Source organism: Podarcis melisellensis, assembly GCF_964234715.1.
Source record: "Podarcis melisellensis genome assembly, chromosome: 16".
NCBI classification, from domain to species: Eukaryota; Metazoa; Chordata; class Lepidosauria; order Squamata; family Lacertidae; genus Podarcis; species Podarcis melisellensis.
The window spans coordinates 13,298,112-13,319,553 of record NC_138533.1 but is presented as its reverse complement, the minus strand read 5'-3'; the positions used below and the strand labels follow the sequence as shown (position 1 = coordinate 13,319,553).

The following is a 21,442-nucleotide window of genomic DNA, read 5'->3' as shown; positions in this document are numbered from 1 at the left end:
CCGCTGACAACATACAAATCAATCTGGCTAATCAGATACTGGTACAGTGGTACCTCGGGTTACAGAAGCTTCAGGTTACAGACGCTTCAGGTTACAGACTTGGCTAACCCAGAAATAATACCTTGGGTTAAGAACTTCGCTTCAGGATGAGAACAGAAATTGCGTGGCGGCAGCGGGAGGCCCCATTAGCTAAAGTGTTACCTCAGGTTAAGAAGAGTTTCAGGTTCAGAACAGACCTCCAGAACGAATTAAGGCCTTAACCTGAGGTACCACTGTATTTAGATGCATATTTCCTCCAACAGCTCAAATAAAATGTAGCCATCCTGTGGCTAGTAGCCATTGACCTCCAACAAATTGGCACAGCCCCCTTTTAAAGCCATCAATATACATCATGGGAACAAAGTGTACAGTTTCCTCTTTGCAACGTCTGAAGAAAATTCTCCCTCAGTCCTGAATCTTCAAAGGTTCAGCTTCGTTGGATGGCCAGCATGACGAAAGAAAGCAGGAGAAACTCCCCCCTGTTTGTTTTCCTCCATTCCATTTTACACAGCTCGACCAGGTCTCCTCTGACCTGCCATCTCTCTAAACTGAAAAAACACGCAGAGATCCAGCAATACCGCTCACAGTCTGCTCTCTCTCTCTCCTTCTCTTGCCTGATGCCCCTGGAGGAACGTGGGTTTAGGGGCCGGCGAGGGAGCTGCCCGCCCCCCTCACCTCATCTCCTTTGCCCATTCCGGTTTGCAAAACTGACAGCTTAAATCTCATCAAGAGCAGAAAATACATTAGCCAGCAGGGGGTCATGATGGGGAGAGGAGGGGTGTACCTGGGAATTCAAAGTCTTGATTTAATCCACTGCCCTCTCTCCGCCTTATGGTAATGAAGTCTAAGTCACAGGTCTGCATTTAAAGGGGAATTGGGCAGTGTTTTCCTCTCAGAGGACTGTGCCCCTTCACACAGCACTGCTGTTAAGAGATCGGTGTTTAGAGAGCTGCTGGGCAGTGGAACAGACTCCCTCGAAAGGTGCTGGACTCTCCTTCAATGGAGGTTTATAAGCAGAGGTTGGGTGGCCATCTATCAGGGTCTGTAAGAATGTAAGGAGGATCAGTCTGATGGATCAGTCTGAAGGCCCATCTGGTCCAGCATCCTTCTCTTGCAGTGGCCAAATAGAGGCCCCAATGGGAAGCCCACAAGCAGGGTCGAAGCCCAACAGTAACTCCTCCCATAATTCCCAGCAAGAGATATTCAGAGCCATGCTGCCTCTGACAGTGAAGGCAGAGCCTCATAGCCTCATTCTCCACGAATTGGTCAAATCCTCCAAATGAGCAGCCATCAGCACACCTTGTGGGACCACGTTCCATAGTTCAACTGTGTGAAGAAGGACTTTCTTTAGTTTGTCCTAATGCTTCTGCACACATCACAATGGCTATGCCTGGCCTCCGTGGTTGAAGGCAGCAGGCCTCTGGACAGACCCTCCAAGTGCCCCTGTTTTCCAGGGACAGTCCCAGATTTACAGCAGCTCTCCCAATTTGATCCTGGAATGTCTGGCTTTTACTTAGCACGTCCCTATTTTAATCAGAGAAATAATAGTTGGAGAGTTTGGGGTTATGCGACTTCTGAGCCAAGGATGTGAGTAACTTCTAAACAACCTTTAGAAGACATCTGAAGGCAGCCCTCTATAGGGAAGGGTTTTTTAAATAATAATAATAATAATAATAAATAATAATAATAATAATAATAATGTTTAATTATGTTTTTATATATGTTGGAAGTCACCCAGAGTGGCTGGGGCAACCCAGTCATGTGGACGGGGCATAAATAATAAAATTACTACTACTACCATTACTACTACTATCGGTATTATGGAATAGGACGTTCCTGTTTTCATTAGAGAAATGTTGGAGGGTATGCTCTGGTATGCACTTGCTGGAAACTGCAGGAGGGGAGAGTTGCTGTTGCACCCTGGTCCCGCTTGTGGGCTTCTCAAATAGGCATCTGGTTGGCCACTGTGAGAACAGGATGCTGGACTAGATGGTCCCCTTTGGCCTGATCCAGCAGGGATTCTCTTCCTATTTTCTCACTTGGAATTTGGAGGTAATTTTTAAAAAGAGAGCAAGACTATCTGAATAATAATAATAATAATAATAATAATAATAATAATAATAATAATAATAATAATTTATACCCCGCCCATCTGGCTGGGCTTCCCTAGCCACTCTGGGCAGCTTCCAACAGAATATTAAAATACAGTAATGCATCAAACATTAAAAGCTTCCCTAAACAGGGCTGCCTTCAGATGTCTTCTAAAAGTCTGGTAGTTGTTGTTCTCTTTGACATCTGATGGGAGGGCGTTCCACAGGGCAGGTGCCACTGCCGAGAAAACCTCTGCCTGGTTCCCTGTAACTTAGGTTCCCTGTAACTTAGAAGGCCCTTGGTGCTGAACCTCAGTGTCCGGGTAGACATTAAGAAATGTCACCACTCCCAGACGTTCAGAACTGGCAGGCTCCAAGCCAGACTGTCACTGCCAAACAGCAACTTTGCTCTGCAATGGTTTGTGGAAAGGCAGGGGATAAGGGGGTGGAAAGCCTGGTAGAAGAGAGGGCTGTCGTTGCAGATTCCTTGATCCCAGTGATATTTGCTCTGCATCATTTCATTAAAGGTTGGCTTGTTGTGTGGTGTGCGGCTTGACATTGTCATACAATTGCTGAAAAACACTCTTCTGTCTGGAGGGTTAAGTGGGTAACAGAGAAGCCGACCGTTTTCAGACCCACCTGCTAAACCACGCTGAATACTGAAGTGCCGGAAGGGTGGAGTTCATAAGCAATTTGGCCACTGCAAGATGCACAAATCCCAGCTACATTTGCAGCAGGAAGAAAGGGGCATGTTTGCTCAGGCCCATCAGCAGGGATAGGGCATTGCAAGGAGTGGGGGATACCAATTTTTGGACAATCAAAAGAACAAATGTATGGACTTTTGGGAGTGGGAGATTTAAAGACAGTTCTTTTTACCTGGCGGCTGATAGATATTGGCTGCAGCTCCCTTGAAATTTGGAACTGCAAGGGTGTGCGATTGGTTTTACATGTTTGGGGATGTGCTGCGATTCCTGCATTGCAGGGGGTTAGACTAGATGACTCTTGAGGTCCTCTTCCAGTGCCTATGATTCTGTGTTCTAAATCAGGTACGGGGAATCTTCAGCCCACCAGGCATTGCTGAACTACAACTCCCAGCAAGTATGGCCGACTTCTCAAAGTTGACCCCTGAAAGGGGAAGGAGGAGGGGGTCTGCTTTCTGAAGCACTTAAAGGTCTAGAAACTGGAAGGAAGGAAGCTAAATACTGTACTGGGAAGGGGCCAGAAGCAGCCCGGGATTGGAGTCCTAGCGGCACAAGCATTGGCAAAAGGAAAACTTGGCTGCTCCTTCCTCTGGGCTCCCTTTACAGCCTTCTGCTGCTCCTCTTGCAACTTTGGTAGCTTGTCTTAATTGAGGCACTCTCTGTACTGACTTAATGGGAAAGGCAGATGGATCAAGAGAAGGAGCAAAAAGAGAGAGACAAATGGAGCGATATGGGTTGGGAGGCAAATAAGGAGTCATCGGAAGCCCGATAAGCAAGCCTGACAGAGAGTAAAAGAGATGTCCTGAAAGCACCTCTTCACTGCTAAGTCCACAGCCTTTATCCGTACCTGACAGTGGAGATGAGACAAGAGCTTTGCTATATATGCCATGAAAAGTAACCCCCGTTCAGCAGTTTTTCAAGGGGTGCTGTGGAAAGGGGTAAGTGCTGGCCCATTCAGAGTAAGGGCAGTGTTAACCCAGGAAGAACCTCTCTCTCTCTCTCTCTCTCTCTCTCTCTCTCTCTCTCTCTCTCAACTGGCTATGTGACTTCATCACATAGCCAAAGTCAATTGGTAGTCCCGCATCATCTTATTTTATTTTGAATATTTACAATAGCTTGATCCACTTGGTCTCTAAGCGGTGTGTGAAATATACTGAATGTTAGTCCTGCTCCAAGTGCACTCATTGTCTTTCACAAAGTTGGCCAACTTCAACCCACCATTTTCAATCAATCTACTCTGAGCTTAATTAGATACAACCTACCGTGGCTGGAAACAAACCCCCACAAACCAATTAAAAATAAATCTGCATAAAAACCACCATCATTAAGTACAGCAGCAACATCAATAAAAACTTTGAAACAAATCAAGGCAGCTAAATTGTGTGTCCTCTGGACAGGCTTGTTGAAAATGCCACCTCCTGAAAACTTTTCTAAAACAATTGTGGGGGGGGCTGCCTGGTGTCAGTAAGCAGGGCATTGCAGAGCACAAGTGCTGTCCATCTGGCCCCTGATTGGCTGAGATGACACTGCCTGGAAGATGCACACACCCCTCAAAATAAAATGGCGAGGAAGCAGCAGTTGGTGTGGCCCCTGATTGGCTGAAATCACACTGCGATCCTCGATTGGCTGGAATCACAAACCCTGGAAGATCTACACACCCCTCCAAGTAAAATGGTACGGAAGCAGCAGTCTGCATGGCCCCCAATTGGCTGGAATCACACTGTGATCCCTGATTGGCTGGAATCACACTGCCTGGAAGATGACCACACCCCTCCAAATTAAAAATGGTGCAGAAGCAGCAGCCATCAACCAAACAGGAAAGGGGTTGGGACATCTCCCCCCCCAAAAAAAATTAGCATTCACTCTAGACTGATTTAGAAAGCACGGCCCCATCACATAGATATAGAGGTGGAAGAGGCAGTCCTCTTTTGGAGGACAGAGCTATCCTAGGCCTGTCTCATCCACAATTGCCCTCGACCTCAGGACCTAGCCAAGAAACAAGCCCATGCCGCTGCTATTCTCTCTCTTGTTTCAGATCCTTCTCCTAGAGTCAATACAGACTGAATGTGACCTTGTTCTTTCTCCCACAGAAAGGACAAGAGCCCTTCAGAATCCCATTGGCTCCAGTGCTTTGTTTTCTGCCTCTGTGGTTTAGATGTTTTGTTCTAGGGTTTTTGGGGTTTTTTCCCCTGAAGGCTTTTGGAGACGTGCCAAGAGGAACTTGCTGGAACATCCCACAGTACAGAACGGCAACAGAGGGTGGGGAGAGACACAGCTTGACAGAAGTCTAGACCCGTCCATCTAGCCTGGAAAAGCTATGTGGAACAGGAGAGGCAATCTGATGGCCTTAGGGTGCGGTTGGACTCCAGTTACCATGATGCCTGGCCACTGGCCATTCTGACCAGGGATGATGGGACTTGTAGTCCAACCACTCCTGGAGAGCACTAGGCTCTTCCACCCTAAATAGCAATGAGGGGAAATTCCATTCCATTGGCAGTTGAAATCAATCCTGCCTCATTTTTCATTTCCCAAAAGGATAATGAGGACCAAAACCCAGGCACCCTCTGAAATTTGTGCTTCTGCAAATATTGCAGTGTTGTTCTATGGCGAAGTGCAAAAGCAACTTGTGCATGTATGTCACAGTGCATATATTAATGAAGACAATGGCAAGGAAATGTTTTATATTAGGGGGAAACATGCTTTGCAAAAACTGTATATATTAGGCAAAATTGCATACCAATAAATAAATAAATAAGTGTGTATCTAAGGAGAAATTCACACTAAAATGCTAAATTTTCACTACTAACTTTTTTAAAGAAAAAAGGGGGGGATCACAACCCGATGGGGAAATGACTGAACTGCAGCAAAATGAAAAACCAAAATTGATGGATTCGCCCAGCTCTATCTGCTGTGTTACAGAAAGGGAGGCAGGTTGCTATTGTGTCTTCCCTGGGGGGTTGCCAGAGGCCACGGGGGATAAACAGGAGACTCGGCTAGAAAGATCTTTGGCCCAACCCATCAGTCTGCCTTCATCTGTGCTTAAGAACAGAGCTAAGCCCAGTGGCCTTGATGCAAGATGGATTCCAGAGCTCTAAGGCATTTAAGTTCACCTGTCCACCAAGGTGCTCAGGTTGGTTCACGTGGTCCTCCCCAACAACCCTGTGAAGTAGGTTAGACTGAAAAGGCAGAAACAACTTTCCTATGTGTAGCAATTAAACAAGTGATGTTGCCAAGTTGTCTTCCACTCTCAAGCTCCCTCAGCTTAGATGACAGGAAACAATAACAGCACAACAGGCAGAAAATCAACAGGTGACATTCTGTTACAGTCCCACACCACAGAAAGCCAGGTCTGCTTAACTTCTGCTCATTCTATGACCGCTAAGGGCAACATGCTGGGAAGGAATGACAAAGGGGGATCTGTTTTGAATAACCGGTAACATTCGTGTGGTTGGACTAGATCCCTTCCAACTCTACAGTTCTGTGATTTTATATAAATGCATTTCATGCACCAGTAGCGTTTAACCAAACCAATCCAGTAAGGAGTATCTCTGAGCCCACTTCCTAGTATTTCCACTAATGAGGAAAAAGAAACTGGGGTGATTGACATATATACTTGGGCAAATATTTCATTCTCCTTTAGTCAACTGCTTTAAATACGTTAAAGCTATAAAACGATACCCACTTGGTTTAGGAGTTAAGTCCCACTGGGCCCAGCATGGCTTACTTGTGAGTAGGCATGTATGGATCATATTGAAGGTAGTCTTAAAATTATTGGGTCAACCTACATTTTGTGCATTGCACTTTCATGCCCCTTGCCCTGCAGTGGATTAAGTGGTACTCCTACTCAGAGTAGACCTAATGGAAATGATTAACGTGGCTCCACTCATTTCAGTGGGTCTACTCTGTTCAAATGCAGATACAGCCCTCAGACTTCCACATACATATGCAACACAAAATTCCCAATGGCCACGTTGTACATTCTGCATGTTCCAAAAACAGTGAGGATTAAAGGACTGATATCATCACTGTATATTTTGAATGCAAATAACAACATGTGCCCAGATAACTACCTGTGATCATAATATTATTATTATTTTCTACCCATCCTTTCCTCTGTATCAGGGGCAGGGAACCTGTCACCCTTCATGTGTGGACTCCAGCTTCCATCAGCCTCAGCCAGTATGGATGATGGGAGTTGGGAGTCTAACCACATTGGGAGGGGAACCCTTGCCATAAAGCACCATGAGTCAGGTGACACCTCCACTTGCAACCTCTGTGTGTGACATGAGAGCAAGTCTTGAGGGAGGGCTGCAGCTCAGTAGGAGGGCATGTGCCTTTGCACACAGAAGGTCCTGAGTTCAATCCATGCTATTCTACAGGTAGGGCTCTTGGGAGAGTCCCCTAGTCTGAAATCCTGGAGAGCAGTAGCCTGTCGGTGTGAACCAAATGGGTCTCCAGGTGTTTTTGGACTACAGTTCTCATCATCCCTGACCACTGGTCCTGCTAGCTAGGGATGGTGGGAGTTGTGGACCAAAAACAGTTGGAGATCCATTTTTGAGAAACCCTGATGTAGACAATACAGAGCTACCAAGTCGGTAGCTTCCTATACTCCCATGTCCTATGCATAAAAAGGATACCACCCATGACAAATGGAGTCCACCAGCAACACACTGATTCTTGCCAGATGTTCCTCTCCCTTACACCCCCTTTCCTTGTCCCAGACTAGCTTCCCAGAACAGTTTTATTCAGCTACTGGTGGGCCACCCCTGTGTTCTGTGTTGGGTCGGTTCCCTGTTGCGCAAACCTAATTCAGCAAAGTGGACTCAGCTGCACTCACAGCAGTCTGTCCTGACAATCTTAAACAAGATGGGCAGTGGTCTGATTCATTAGCTTCCTGGATAGCTCAGTCAGTAGAGCATGAGACTCTTATTCTCAGGGTTGTGGGTTTGAGCCCCATGTTGGGCAAAAGCTACCGGCATTGCAGGGGGTTGGACTAGATGACTCTCAGGGTTCCTTCCAACTCTGCAATTCTATGATTCTATAAAGCAGGCCAAGAATGCTTAAAGACGGACCGGTTTGGGCTGGCAGGCAGGCATCTAGTTATGTTCAACTATGGAGTTTTCTGCATCAAGATGTGGCAACAGCCACAACAGGCCTGGGTGGCTTTAAAAGATGATTAGATGCATGCATGCATGGAGGGTAAGGCTCCCAGTGGCTACTAGCCATGGTGGGGCAGTGTCCTGTCTCCAGGACCAGAGACAGCGTTGTCTCTGAAGATCAGTCCCTGGGGAAGAACAGCAGGAGGTTGGTGGTAGGCATCTCAGAGGGATCTGATAGGCCACTGTGGGTCAATAGTTTGCAGGACTAGATAGGCCTTGGGTCCAATCCAGCAGGGCTCTTATTGGGTACTTGGGAGGAGGTTGGGGGAAGCAAAAACAAGGAACAGTTCTAAGAGCCCCGCACTGCCAGAAAATCTTGGACTGCATCCCAAAGAGGACATTGTAGGCTTGCTAGCTGCCCCATCAAACACGACACCCCTCCCTTAAAAATGGATTTTTGAAGGCCATCAGCATTTCTAGCATACTGCTGGGCAGATGATGGATGGCAATCCATCCCAACCAGCTGGAGAGAGAAGGGGACGGTTGGCATCGAACGGGCACTCTGCATCACCTAAATCAGTCAACAGCAGAAGCAGGCTGTTCTCTTCTGCAGTCCCAGAGTGCAAGCTGGCCAGATGCTCCCGCTTTTAGCAACCTGACGCCCCCCACCCCCACCCCCACCCCCCACAGTCCAAACCAGTAGGGAGCTATTAAGGATGTACTCAGAGGTGGGGGGGGAGGCCCTCCCTCTCTGACCTACATAACCGCAACACCCTCCGCTCAGCACAGCAGCACCACAAATGAAGCGCCTTCTCCCCTCCCATTTCTGGGGTGTGGGTGTGCAGCTGGCAGCCCCTCCTAAAGACCACCCCCTCGAACACTTCATCCCCCACCACCCGACCCACACAGCCAGCAAAGAACCTGCAGAAATAGCTCTTCATCTCTGTGCAGGCAGCTTTTCCAAGTTGGCCAAGCTCAGAATCCAACAGGGGAAGCTCAGTTCTCTCGTCCTCTCCAGCTGCCTAGTTGTTGCAATGTGGAATATTCTTTTTTTCCTCCAAGCTTCCGTACTGTTCTGCCTCGGCCTTCACTGCCAGTGTATTTGTGTGTGTGGTGTTGTTTTTTTTTTAATAAAATGCTTGTAATGTTACAAAACAACAAACCGCCCAACTGAAGCCATATGCACCTTTGCAAGGAGACTCCTACGTCCCACTGTTATGGTCATTAATGCCTACTCCTACTTTTGCAACATGCCATCGCTGCCTTTGCCCAGAACGGCAACAAGACAATAGATAGACGCCCTTGTTAGCGCCCCGCGCTCCCGCCCCCGCCCAGTCAAGACCGACTGCCTTCCCGGGAGCTTCCAAAGGCAACGGCTCTACTTTGCCAGATGCACGGATGATGCGAAGCAGCGGCTGGCGCGATCGATGCCTGGGTGGGATGGAAGCCATGTGCTCTTATTTATTATTGCCTGGCCCCTCCCAGGCCGGTCCCCCCGCCCTAGTGTCCCCTGTCACTGCAATATCCGAGCTTCCAACTCCTTGGACGCCACTGCGGCCAGACTTCAAGGAGGGGGCAGAGTAGTTATTGTGATTTAAAAAAAAATGATGGAGAAATTGGCTCAGCCACCTCCTTGTACAAGAATCTGCTGCTCGCCCACCCAAACAAAGCCAGCGACGCGACCTGCAGGCGGCCCTGCCGGGTGCCAAGCCCACGCCGCCTTGGCAAGAGGAGGCTAGCGGAGCCGGTGCCATCGCCCTCTGCCCCTCGCCTTGCCAGCCTTGCGTCTGTTGCTGCGGCAGCGTCCCTAGCCAGCCCGGCAGCCAGCCCCACTCGGCTTGTTGATGTTGCTGGCAAGGCGAAGTACCCACCCACCCAGCATCGCCTCCTTTCTTCCGCCACCCACCTGCCCCTCCCCGCTCTTAAGCGCCCGCTCACTCCCAATGTGGGTGTGTTTGCATACATTAGATCTGGCAGCGTTCCTGCAGCTTTGCCACCCCACCCCAGACACATCAACACAGCAGTCTGGGCGGCTGCCATCCCCTCTTATTCCCCACACAGCTCCCAGCCACCCTTCTCTCCCCCCCCCACCCCAGAAAAACAGAGTAGGGACCCCTTTGGCTTCCAGGGTGTCCCGGCCAACCGCCTTGCCCCGTTATTGGACAAGGATGGGGACATCCCTTCCAACGCCCTTTTAAAACAGGTGGGCCGCCTATTAAACGGGCCATCCGTTCATCCCAGGAGATTGGCTTTTATGGTGCGAGAATATCCCTTTTACGGAGGGAGGGAGGAAGGAAATCAGGCAGGTTGCATTCGATGGGGGGGGCACCCCTTCTCTCGAAAGAGCCAGGCGATTGGCACATTTTGGCACACGAGTCGGGAGACTGGCACATTTTATCGCACGCTCCCAGAAAAGGACGAGGGACCGTCTTTTGTGGGATAGCGAAAACCAGCAGCCTCGATTGTCTTAAACGCGGAAACCCACCGTGACAAAAAAAATAAACATCCCGCAGCCCCACAAGCCACAACGGACGGTGCGGCGCTTTCGCGATAAATAAATAAAAATATCCCGCACATATGATGCGCATCTATAGGTTCCCACCGCAGCCCCGAGCCACGGAACGCGATCCCCAAAGACCCTCTTGGCTGTTTAACCCTTGCCATCCCGGACCTTCCTTTGTTTCTCTCCCCGCGCCTTAAATATATATATATATCCAACACAATAATACACATCGATGCCTTATCGCCCACCACCACATCCTCAATCTGCTCTCCCCCCCTTTTTTAAAAAATGAAAGGGATGCCTCTTGCTAGGCAGAAACTCACGATCGTGAGACAGGTTCCCTTGGCTGGCGGCGATCAGGAAAGACCCCAGGAGGATTAAGACGTTGCAAGCCGGAGAGAGCATCTTGGGGAGGGTGGGGGGTCCCGGTGGTTGCCTTCGGGGGGAGGGAGGGGGAGGAAGAGGGAAGAGGAAGGCAGGAAGGCGAAGGGGGAGAGGAGGGGAAATCGTCCTCTTCCTGGGTTTCTAGCAAACTTAAAGTCCTTCCCCCTCCCCACTGGGGGAAAAAGGGGGGAAATCAACGCTGGCGCGCTGCCTCCTTAATTCTCCCCGGTGGATCCCTCTGTCTCGCTCTCTCTCTGGATCCAAACCGCAGTGGCACAAACCCCAGGCGCGGAGAGAGGCGGGCGGGCGAGCGAGCGAGCGAGGGGCCAGGCAAAATAGATGCTGCTGTATTGACTAAAGAGGGAGAGAAGGGATGCGGCAGTAGCAGGGATTAAATAGAGCACCAGGGCGAGACCATTCGGCCTCGGAGGAGGGGGGAGGACGAGGAAAGACGAGAGGGAGGGAGAGGAGAGGTAGGAAAGAGGAGAGGGGAGGGGAGACGCCAGCCTCCCCTCCCTTACCCCACCCCCTATACCAGTACAAATTTAGGAGGGTTTGGGGGTGGGCTTGGAATGGAACTGGAGAGAGGGGTCAGGAGCTTGCAATGTTTTGCACCGGTTCCACCCCTCCCAGTTTCAGAGCTTCCTCCCTGCAGGCAGGTCTAGCTGGGTACCCACATTCTCTCTTGTTGTCCTCCCCGCTCCCCCTCCCCCCTTTTAGAGGAGAGTTGGTGCAGTCCAGATGGCTCCGTTCCCCCGAGGGAGTGGAATGCTGTTGCTGATATCGGGGCTGCTGCTGATCCCCCCCAGGGCTGGATATTGGAAAAGCAGCCCTCCCCGTCGTCCAAAAAGGATGGGGGGGAGCCCGAGGGGAGCTCTTGTCCTGACCGCTGGGCGGCTGGCCACCTTGATGGCAAAGGACAAACAAAGCCACTTAGATCTGACCATAGGAGCCAATTCCTAGGGGCCGAGGGGTCTTCGCCCCCCAATAAAATATGTAAGGGGCCCGGCCCCCCAAAGTTGATAATGTGAGTGCGTGCACCGTGCCATGTAATCGATTATGCTGGGTGGGGTTTATCTCCCCCACCCCAATATTTTATTCAGGTTGGCACCCTGGATCCGGCCCTCTTCAGGCTGGAAGGTGCGACGTGTGGCCAGATTGAACCCACTAATTTGAAGCCAAGCTGAGGAAGGGTGGTGTGTGTTGGACTACAATTCCCATCATCCCTGACCATTGCCCATGCTGGCTGGGGCTGCTGGGAGTTGGAGTTTAGCAGGATCTGACTGCCCACAGGTCCCCCATTCCCGGGTGCAGAAAAGGTTGCCTTCAGGAGCAGGGCCGGGCTTGCCTTAGGGCAAGGAGGTTATTTGTCCCAGGTGTCAAAACGAAGAGTCAAGTAGGGCTTGTTGCCAGATTAGCTGCAGCTGGACTCACGGAGGCTCAGTCTGAACTGGGTTGAGAGGCCTGGATTCAGCCCTTGAACACCGACAGCCTGACCCTGAGTGTGTTTGCTGGAAAGTAAGCTCCCACTGTGTGGGTACATGGCATACAGTGCATCAGAGGTAGTAGGGCTGGAGGGGAAAGACATCAGTCTGAAGCTGAACAGCTGCTGCTCATCAATGTAGACACTGTTGAACTCAATTGGACCAGTGGTTTGGCTCAGTATAAGGCAGCTTGCAGTTTTTCTAAGTGTCTTCCTATTCCATCCTTCTACACTTGAGAAATAGCAACCAGGGCAGTGCTATGCAAAAATCAGGAAGGAGGTGCCTCTACTATATGCAGACCTTAAGAGTTTGGGGGCTTCCACTGAGCTGTATAATAATTCTACTACTACTACTTTGACTATTTATTTATTTATTTGCCACCCACCTGACCAGCCACTCAGGGCAGCTTCCAGCAAATTAAAACATCAAACACAGTAAAACATCCAATATTAAAAACTTCCCTATACAGGGCTTGTGGAAGAAGATAGATGTGGTTCAGTTCAGGCATCCATTAAGAGGACAATGCCCCCCCAACCCGGTCCTAAAGAGTCAGGCCAAAAGATAAACAAGGATGAATACTAACAACAACCAGCTCAGAATGCATAACGGGTATTATTCACCACCATCTTTGCCAGGGCTAACCCCTGGATGGATGAAGGGAGTATTCTGAGCATTTGCAAAGTGCTTTCCTCTCACTACTGAGTCGTAATGTTCTTTCTGCATAGTTCATGCACATTTGAGCAAAAGAGCTTCCTGGCATGGGTGTTGCTAAGAAGAGGCGGGGGGCAGCTGCCCCCACCCTAGATCAAGTAAAACAATAGAATTTCTTAAGTGAGCAATCACGTCAGTTCTGCCCCCCCCCCACAAAAAAAATGTCCTGACCCACCCTGACAAAAATCCTGGCTATGCCCATGCTTTCTGGATGCTCCCACTTTCTGCCTGCCCACATCCCTCGCGCCAAGCAACAGTGACCCAGAGAAGCTGGCATAGTAGCTCCCTCCCAGTCAGTGAGCCACTTCTGTTATTGACAATTAAACTTATGCACTGGGAGTTTTTATTTTTAAAAAAACAACCCTTTTTTAAATAATGAAAAACCATCTAAGAGTAGTCATCACCACATACGGTGGCAGGCAGTTCCGTAAGCTCATTAGACACCAGCTTCCTGTCTTAGACCTACTGCCCATCAATTTCACTGGGTTATTCTTACCTGGAGTGTAAGAAAACAAATTTGTTGCCTATCTGGGTTCTCCATCTTGTTACAAACCTCATCATGTCCCCCATCAACTGAATTTCTCTCCCTGAGAATATCACTGGGGAAATTTAAGGGAGGCAACAAAAAAAGAAATGTGTAAGACTCACAAAATTTGGAGGGCGGGATTCACACCTCCCTAATATAGCTAAGCGCTGTTCTGCATCACAAGTGGAAGCCTTTTATAAACAGCTGTTCCCTACCCCCCCAAAAAAACCTACTGTTTCCCCTTTTCCTTTTCCTACAAGGTCACAGGAAAGAGGATTTCCCCCTCTAGATCTTCCTTGCTGGTCTCTACACCTGCAAATCCACACCACTACTCTAAAAGCAGCAGGGGGGAGGCAGGATGGGGGGAGAGTAGCACACCCAGCGGTTGCTGAAGATGATATTACTGCAACAAACCTCTGCGATTCAGCCCTAGAGCATCTGGAGCTGTGGGAGGAGGTGGTGAGTGAGGATATAACAAACAACAATAAATAGCAGGAGATCTTCCAGCATGCAGAAACACACACACACCAGTGCATATCAGTCTTCAAAAGATGCAGGGATGCTCTCCTCCAGGCAAACCCCAGACGACAGGGAGAAAGCAAACACAGATATCGCCACTATGGAGCAGAGAAAACTGCCTGGAAGTTTGCTCAGGAGTAAAGAGAAGGGACCCGTTGCATGGAATTCCCTCAGGGAGTGGAGAAATTCTCTGAGCAGTTTATTGGGGTGGGGGCAGCTGTGGCAACAGAACAGCTTCTTTATCTCCCAGTCCTCTGACTGACAGCTTGGCCAACACGTTTTGCATCCTCTGGAACAAAGATGGGGAATCTCAGGCCCAGAGGTCCTTGAAACTCGCCCCCCCCATGCCATGCCCCTTCATTGGCTCTGCTTCATTCCCACCTGGCTGTGGGTGCCCTTGAACTCAGACAGTGCCTCTTGCTTCCCTGGATGGAGAACACAAAGGGGTGTGTGCGTGTTGTGTGAACACTGTGGATATCCATCTGTCTTGAGAGACAATGGAGTGTGCCTCAAGGGGTGAGGTCAAATCATAACATTAGCATCACCGAAGTGTACTCCGCAGGGTGCAAGCCTGGGCAGTGTGTATGGGGTGGGGGCCTGGGATGCCTAGACGACAAGACCCTCCTCTTGACCTCAATGATGTGGTCCACAGAAAAGCAGAGCAAGACGTTTGGCACCAGCTGGGCTGCAGGAGTTGCTGGAAAGAGGTGTACAAGGCACCATCCAACCACCTTAGGGACTCCAGATTTGTGAAGGGTCTTCTCTTCTCCCACAAGGCAGCAGTTTAGGATCAGAGCTTTCCTTCTCCTAGATGGGATTCCTTCCCAAGTTGACAAGCCCCATCTGCCCCTCACTTCCCTCTACAGCACATGCAGAAACCACCTTCTTGACTGTCGGACCCAGTGTCGGCACATTTGTGGGTAGAGCGGGGCTGTTGATGTACGCAGTGGAGCCGGAGGGAAATTAAATGCTAGAAAGTGCCAAAGGCAACAATTCCTTTAAGAGGTAGGACATCTGCAAAATAAAAGAATTTCGCAGGCAGGCTCCAGTATGAAACTGCTGGATGAGAGTTCATCAAGAAATTCAACGGTATTGATTTGGGCCTTAAGAGAGACGTGGGTTTCCTTTTGCACTACAGATGCTAAACTCAACATTGTCAGGCTGATTGTTTGGTTATTACCTGTGTGGATAAATGATATGATATGCACGATATAAATTTGATAAAGGGTTGTTTTAGTTATTCTTTCTCTATTCTTTTTTCTCTTTCTCATATAATTGTGTTTTGTAAGGATATATATATATAATTTCTCCGTTTTGATATATAGCTTTTTATTATTTTCTTATTAAACACTAAAATTCAAATTCATATATATGTTAAAAAAAACTTTCAATAAAAATGTTATTTTTAAGAAGGGAGACACAGGTTTCCTTTCCCACTACAGATGCTAAACTTAACCTTGTCAGGCTGATTGTTTCGTTATTACCTGTCGCTGCCATTGCAATGGGTCACTGTGTATATTTTGCATATGTATTCCCTCTATGTGAATTGTTGCTCTCTTCTCTGGGCATGTCATTTTCCTCTGACCCCTCTCCTTACAACTGGCCCTCCAAGTGTCAGCTCCCATCAGCATCACCAATCGTCAAGGATGATGGAAGTTGTAGTCCAACAAAATATAGAGGGTCCTGCTCCTGCCAGGTGTCTATAAACCTATATATCACGTGCCTATTGAAGTTGTGGCAGCCAACACGTTCATTTAAATTCAATCAATTAATTACTTCCATTCCCCAACTAAGGAGCTGATGATTTATCAACTCAACATTCTTTAAGAGCAGTTGACGGCTCTAATGTTTTTCCTATTGTGTCTGGACCTGATGAAATCAGTAATTTTTTTGCCTTGGAAGCAGGAACCCACATATATCAATTCATCTCAGCAATCCTCATCCAATATTTTGCATATAGGATTCTAGCAATCGGGTGGGGAGGGGGCTGTCTTGGGGGAAGGCTTGACAATATTTTGGAATTTGAAATATGTTTTGCCAGGCCTGGTTAATCCAAGATAACTTACCCACGCCACTTCCCTACACACATCATTTATAATAATAGCAACCTCAGTTCTTTGAGTATGGATCTCTACAAAGCAAAAAGAGCCCAATGAGGACTGAGCATGCTCCGTGAGCACAGAATGCTGGCTGAGGGCTGCATCCAAGGCTAACTCTGCTCAGTCTCCATCTGTACTATACATTCAAAGCAGCACCACACCCCCAAAGAATCCTGGGAGCTGTAGTTTGTTAAGGGTGCTGAGAGTGGTCAGGAGATCCTGGCTCCTCTCGCAGAGCTACAATTCCCCGAGTTCCCTGGAAAGGGAAATGAAATGTTAAGCCACTCTGGGAATGGTGGGGCCCTGAATCATAGAACCATAAAGTTGGAAAGGACCACAAGGGTCATCTAGTCCAACGTACGAATCTTTTTGCCCAACATGGGGCTCGAACTCACAACCCTGAGACTAAAAATGTCATGTTTTATGCGTGTCCAACTATTAGTCATTGGAGAGGCAGAAAAGAGAGCCTTGGCTAGCAGCATCCGCACAACGGGATCTTAACAACTGTCCAAGAACGCTGTCTGCCGACATCAGACTTGCTTTAACCAGGGACTGCAAGTCCAGCCAGGTGATTGATGGGAGAACTATTCCCCGTGGAGTGGATTCAGGTCTGCACGCAATATCCCCTTCCAAAGGCCAGACCTTGGGGGGAAATAGGCTATAGAATCAGGTTAAATGGAAGTTACAAGAGATACAATCACAGGAAGAAATGCAGTTGGGCTGACTGCAAAGCTCCAAAGGGCAGGAGAGGAAGTGAGCTGAGGATAGAAGTGTATGAATCTCTTGAGGTTCCTTTCTTTTGGCTTCTCGTTTCTCCCAATCTTAACTTCAGTTTCTCACCTTTCCACAGCAATTAGCAGGTGCTTTTTTTTAATAATAAAAAATCCTCATGAAAATTCATCGGCATTTTGAGCAAACTTCTCCTAATACATGCCTATGTGCGCATGTGTGTAAACTGGGCACTGCAGTTTGAGAACAAGCTGAGACATGTACAGAGGAGGGTGACCAAGATGATCAAGGGCCTGGAAAGTAAGCCCTCGAGGAAGTTTGGAGGGAGTTTGGTGTGTTTAGCTTGAAGAAGATGTGATGTAACTGCTGTCTTCAAATATCTGAAGAGCTGGTCTGGCCAGCACCCCCTACTGCTGCCCTCCAGTGGAGTATAGGACACTGCCCCACTACCAAGGCTGACGTTTTGATTTAAATGCCATTCTACCCTATTTCTATACAATAATAATAATAATAATTTATTATTTATACCCCGCTCATCTGGCTGGGTTTCCAGGCCACTCTGGGCAGCTTCCAACTGAATATTAAAAACAACACAGCAACAGACATTAAAAACTTCCCTAAACAGGGCCGCCTTCAGTTGTCTTTTAAAAGTAAAATCGTTGTTTATTGCCTTGACATCTGCTGGGTGGGTGTTCCACAGGACAGGCAACACCACCAAGAAGGGCCTGGTTCCCTGTAACCTCACTTCTCACAGGGAGGGAACCACCAGAAGGCCCTTGGAGCTGGACCTTAGTGTTGAACAATGGGGGTGGAGACGCTCCTTCAGGTATACTGGGCCAAGGCCGTTGAAGGTCAGCACCAACACATGGCAAGCCTATGAACTTCAGACCTGACTTGTGGGCTTCTGTGGTGGCTGATATCTCATTGACCATCTTAGCACTGATTTTTCTTAGGACGCTGGGCAAGATAGGTCATTTGCCTGGTGGATCCCAACAATGGGGCAGTTTTGCCTTTTCTAGGTTTTCCCATGGGTGGCCAGGGGGCTCCTTAGCCATCTCACTCCAAACAGTTTTACTAGCCACGCTAGCTATGCACTGCATTCCATAGTTTGAGGCAGCCATGCTTCTGAATACCAGTTCCTGGAAGCCACAGGAGGAGAGAGGACTCTTTTGCCCGAATCCTGCTTGCAGGTTCTCCACAGGCATCTGGTTGGCCACTGCGAGAACAGGATGCTGGATTAGATGGGCCATTGGCCTGACCAGTGGCGTAGCGTGGGTTGTCAGCACCCGGGGCAAGGCAAGTAATTTGACCCCCTAACCCGTGGATTTGTGCCCCCTAACCCTAACCCCCAGATGTTGCACCCAGTGCGGCCGGCCCCCCCTGCACCCCCCACGCTATGCCACTGGGCCTGACCAGCGTTGTGATAAAGGGGAAGGGCAAAGCCACAGAAGGTGGCTGGAGAATCTGCATCCATTTACCCAGAAGCAAACCTTTGTCCTTGTTGTTTTCCATTTCCCTCGCTTCGGATTTTGACTTCAATTTATGTGCTGTTCCACAGATACCAAAAATTGCAGTGCTAGGTATAATCTGGAGCAGAGAAATGATGGCACTTGGGAAGGGACATGTCCACTGGTTAAGAAGCTAACTACTTGAAATGCTTTATGGATTGAAAACTATGAATACATTTCTTCCCCCTACATTCAGCCTTTCCTTAGAATGAAGATGCTCTAATCCATATCACGTTTGTTACCCTGCACACCACCAGCTCTGGAAAGCTAACCCACTCATTAAGAGTACCAAGAGGCAAGCCTAAACCTACATACCCACCAACATGTCTCTGGTTTCCACAGGTTAAGGGGCGCAAATCCACGGGCTAGGGGGTGCAAATTACTTGCCTTGCTCCGGGTGCTGACAACCGCTCTGAGCCCGGCCTTGGCTGGGGAGGGCGGGGTATAAATAAAAAAATTATTATTATTATTATTTGGTGAAAATGGGGCGTCCTATTCCATCACCATCATTTCATTCTTTATACCCCGCCCATCTGACTGGGTTGTCCCAGCCACTTGGGGCGGCTTCCAACATATATAAAAAATAATTGAACATTTAAAAACTCCCTGCACAGGGCTGCCTTGAGATGTCTTCTAAAGGTTGTATATTCACTTATCTCCTTGGTTCAGGGGTCACATAACTCCATACCCTCCAACATTTCTCAGATGAAAATAGGAAAATCCTCAGGAAAAGCAGGACATTCCGGGATCAAATCATTTACTTCTGCAAATCTGGGCGTGTCCCTGGAAAACAGGGGCACTTGGAGGATCTGAACCTATGGACCATGCAGCCATGTGATTGCCATTCTTGACGTATATCAAGACACAGAACCACGGCTGGCAGGTCAGCACTAAGTCTGATTTTATTTGGTATTGATCATGTATGGACATTCAATTCTACTTCCCTCCCACTCTCATGTTGCATATGCTTCTACTCTGGGTGGACAATATTATGTAGTGTTTGTTCACCAGTCATAAGTCCCAATTGAGGTAATCTTATGCCGAAATGGTGAATGCAGAGTCGTCTTTTGGTTTATGGCTATATTCTATTGGAGTTTGATCTGAACGGTCAGTGAAAGTTTTTTTAAAAACGTTATCATTTTCTGCACCTTTTCTGGATACCTACCAGTTTTGAGATGGGTATATGAAATGTATACATCATTTGAAGCAGAGCAAGTTGATGATGAGTATTGTTTTGTTTCTATCCCATGTTTCCTTCAAGGAGCTCAATGCAAAATATATGGTTCTCCCTGCTCATCATTTTATTCTCACAACAACCCTGTGAGGTAGGTTAAGCCGTGAGTGAGTGTCTGGCCCAAGGTCACCCCTGACCTTCACGGCTGAGTGGGGATTTGAACTCTGGCCTCCCTGGCCTTAGCCCAGCCCTCTAACCACAACACACTGGCTCTCTCGCAGTGGAATGAGAAAGGGCACCATCTTTCCCATTACCTCAGGGAACAAAGCATATTGTGGCAGCCCTGTGAAGTGTGCAATCACATACCCAAAGACCTTCAGCTGAGCCCAAACAAAAGCAAAGGGGCTTCCTCCTGAGTCAACATGGCTGAGGATTGTGCTGCTCATTGACTCATTGATTAGACGTATTTGAACCGAGTTTTTTTTTAATGTGCTTGATTAAATCTGCTGGCAGATTTTACATTTCTGAAAATTTAATTTGAATGCAGGCCGTTCCTTTAGTGCACCCAATTAAATCCGTTGGCAGATTTTAAGTTTCTCTTTAAAAAAGAGGAAAAATTGGTTGGATTACGTTATTGGAAACTGCATTTAGCGACAGTGGCGTAGAAGAAGCATCTTGGAGTATTGCTATCTATTCATCTCGATTGTAAATAATGAGCCATTGGTTAAATGTTTTCCTAAGAGACATATGTCATTCTGATCAGATATATTTGCAGGGTAAGTAACTTAAGCCCTATTATAATGATATACTGACTCTGGGTTTCCCCTACCATGTTTCAGTTGTTATATTTTAGAACATTTTTCTTTCCTGTAAAGGTTATATGAAAATGCTTTTCTTTTCAATAAAAAAGCTGTTGTGTGTGTGTGTGGTTTTTAAACCAAGCTGCAAAGCAGATGGAGAGGAGGGAATCAGGACCTCTCCTTTCGCTCTGCTGAGACACCAGCTACTTTTGGCCTCCCTCGACGGTCACATAGTGGCAGCCATTCCACCATCTGGTTGTTATAAGAACTGTGACTTTAAGGGAAGGCCTGAGCTTTCATGTTTCCTCCTCCCTCCCCACTCTTTTTTCCTTGTGTGCATCTCTCTTACAAAGTCAGGAAAGATAAGGCTATCAAAGGCTGCTAGCCACAATGGTTATGCTCTACCCCCACTGCCAAAGGGAGCATGATTCTGAAACTGCAGGAGGGGATAGTTGCTGTTGCACTCTGGCCCTGCTTGTGGGCTTCCGAGAGGGATCTGGTTGGCCACAGAGAAAACTAGAAAGGCCATTGGCCTGAGCTAGCAGAGCTGTTCTTACGCACAATGTCGTGGAGCTATCCGTGTACTTACCAAGGTGAAGACTTGTTAGGAGAAGAGCAGCTGGCTGCTGGATCAGCCAGGTGCGTTTAGGAAGTGCCTGTCTCTCCATCCTCCTTTGAAGCAGCCGCAGTGGAGAGGGAGGCTGAGGCTTAGTCTTTCCAGAGGAGAGGGGGAGGCAAACAGAAGCAGTCCGCTTGGCACAGTCAAAGAGAGTGTTTGCTGCTTCTGCTTGGCTGTCCTGGTAAATATGTGCACAGTTCCTCCGCTAGGAGAGCACAATAAATAACATTCCTCGGGAGTTGTCATTTTGAAAGTTGCTGGATTAGCCAGCACAGCTCACAGGCCATACATCATGGCAAGACTGAAAGCTCCTAATGCAATGGGGGTCCAGTGATGTCAACCCAACCCACCCCACCCGACAAAAATCCAAAGGCTTCTGATCCCACAAGCCAATGTTTGTGGGTTTCTCTGCTGGTGGTATGTCATCAGCTGAACAACTTTAGCTAGCCTACTGTCT

General features: G+C 48.2%; 1 protein-coding gene across 4 annotated transcripts in view; it reads right to left on the bottom strand.

Annotated features, from left to right (window-relative positions):
- Positions 1-11,192, bottom strand: part of CADM3 (cell adhesion molecule 3) — a 99,869-nt gene extending 88,677 nt beyond the window's left edge. For 3 of the 4 annotated variants that reach the window (XM_081891748.1, XM_081891749.1, XM_081891750.1), the window contains exon 1: positions 10,756-11,192. In XM_081891748.1, the coding sequence (XP_081747874.1) occupies positions 10,756-10,837 (82 nt within the window). In that variant the 5' untranslated portion in view covers positions 10,838-11,192. The remainder of the gene's footprint in view (positions 1-10,755) is intronic. The other variant, XM_081891751.1, reaches the window with a different exon arrangement.
- Between the last annotated feature and the right edge of the window lie 10,250 nt (positions 11,193-21,442).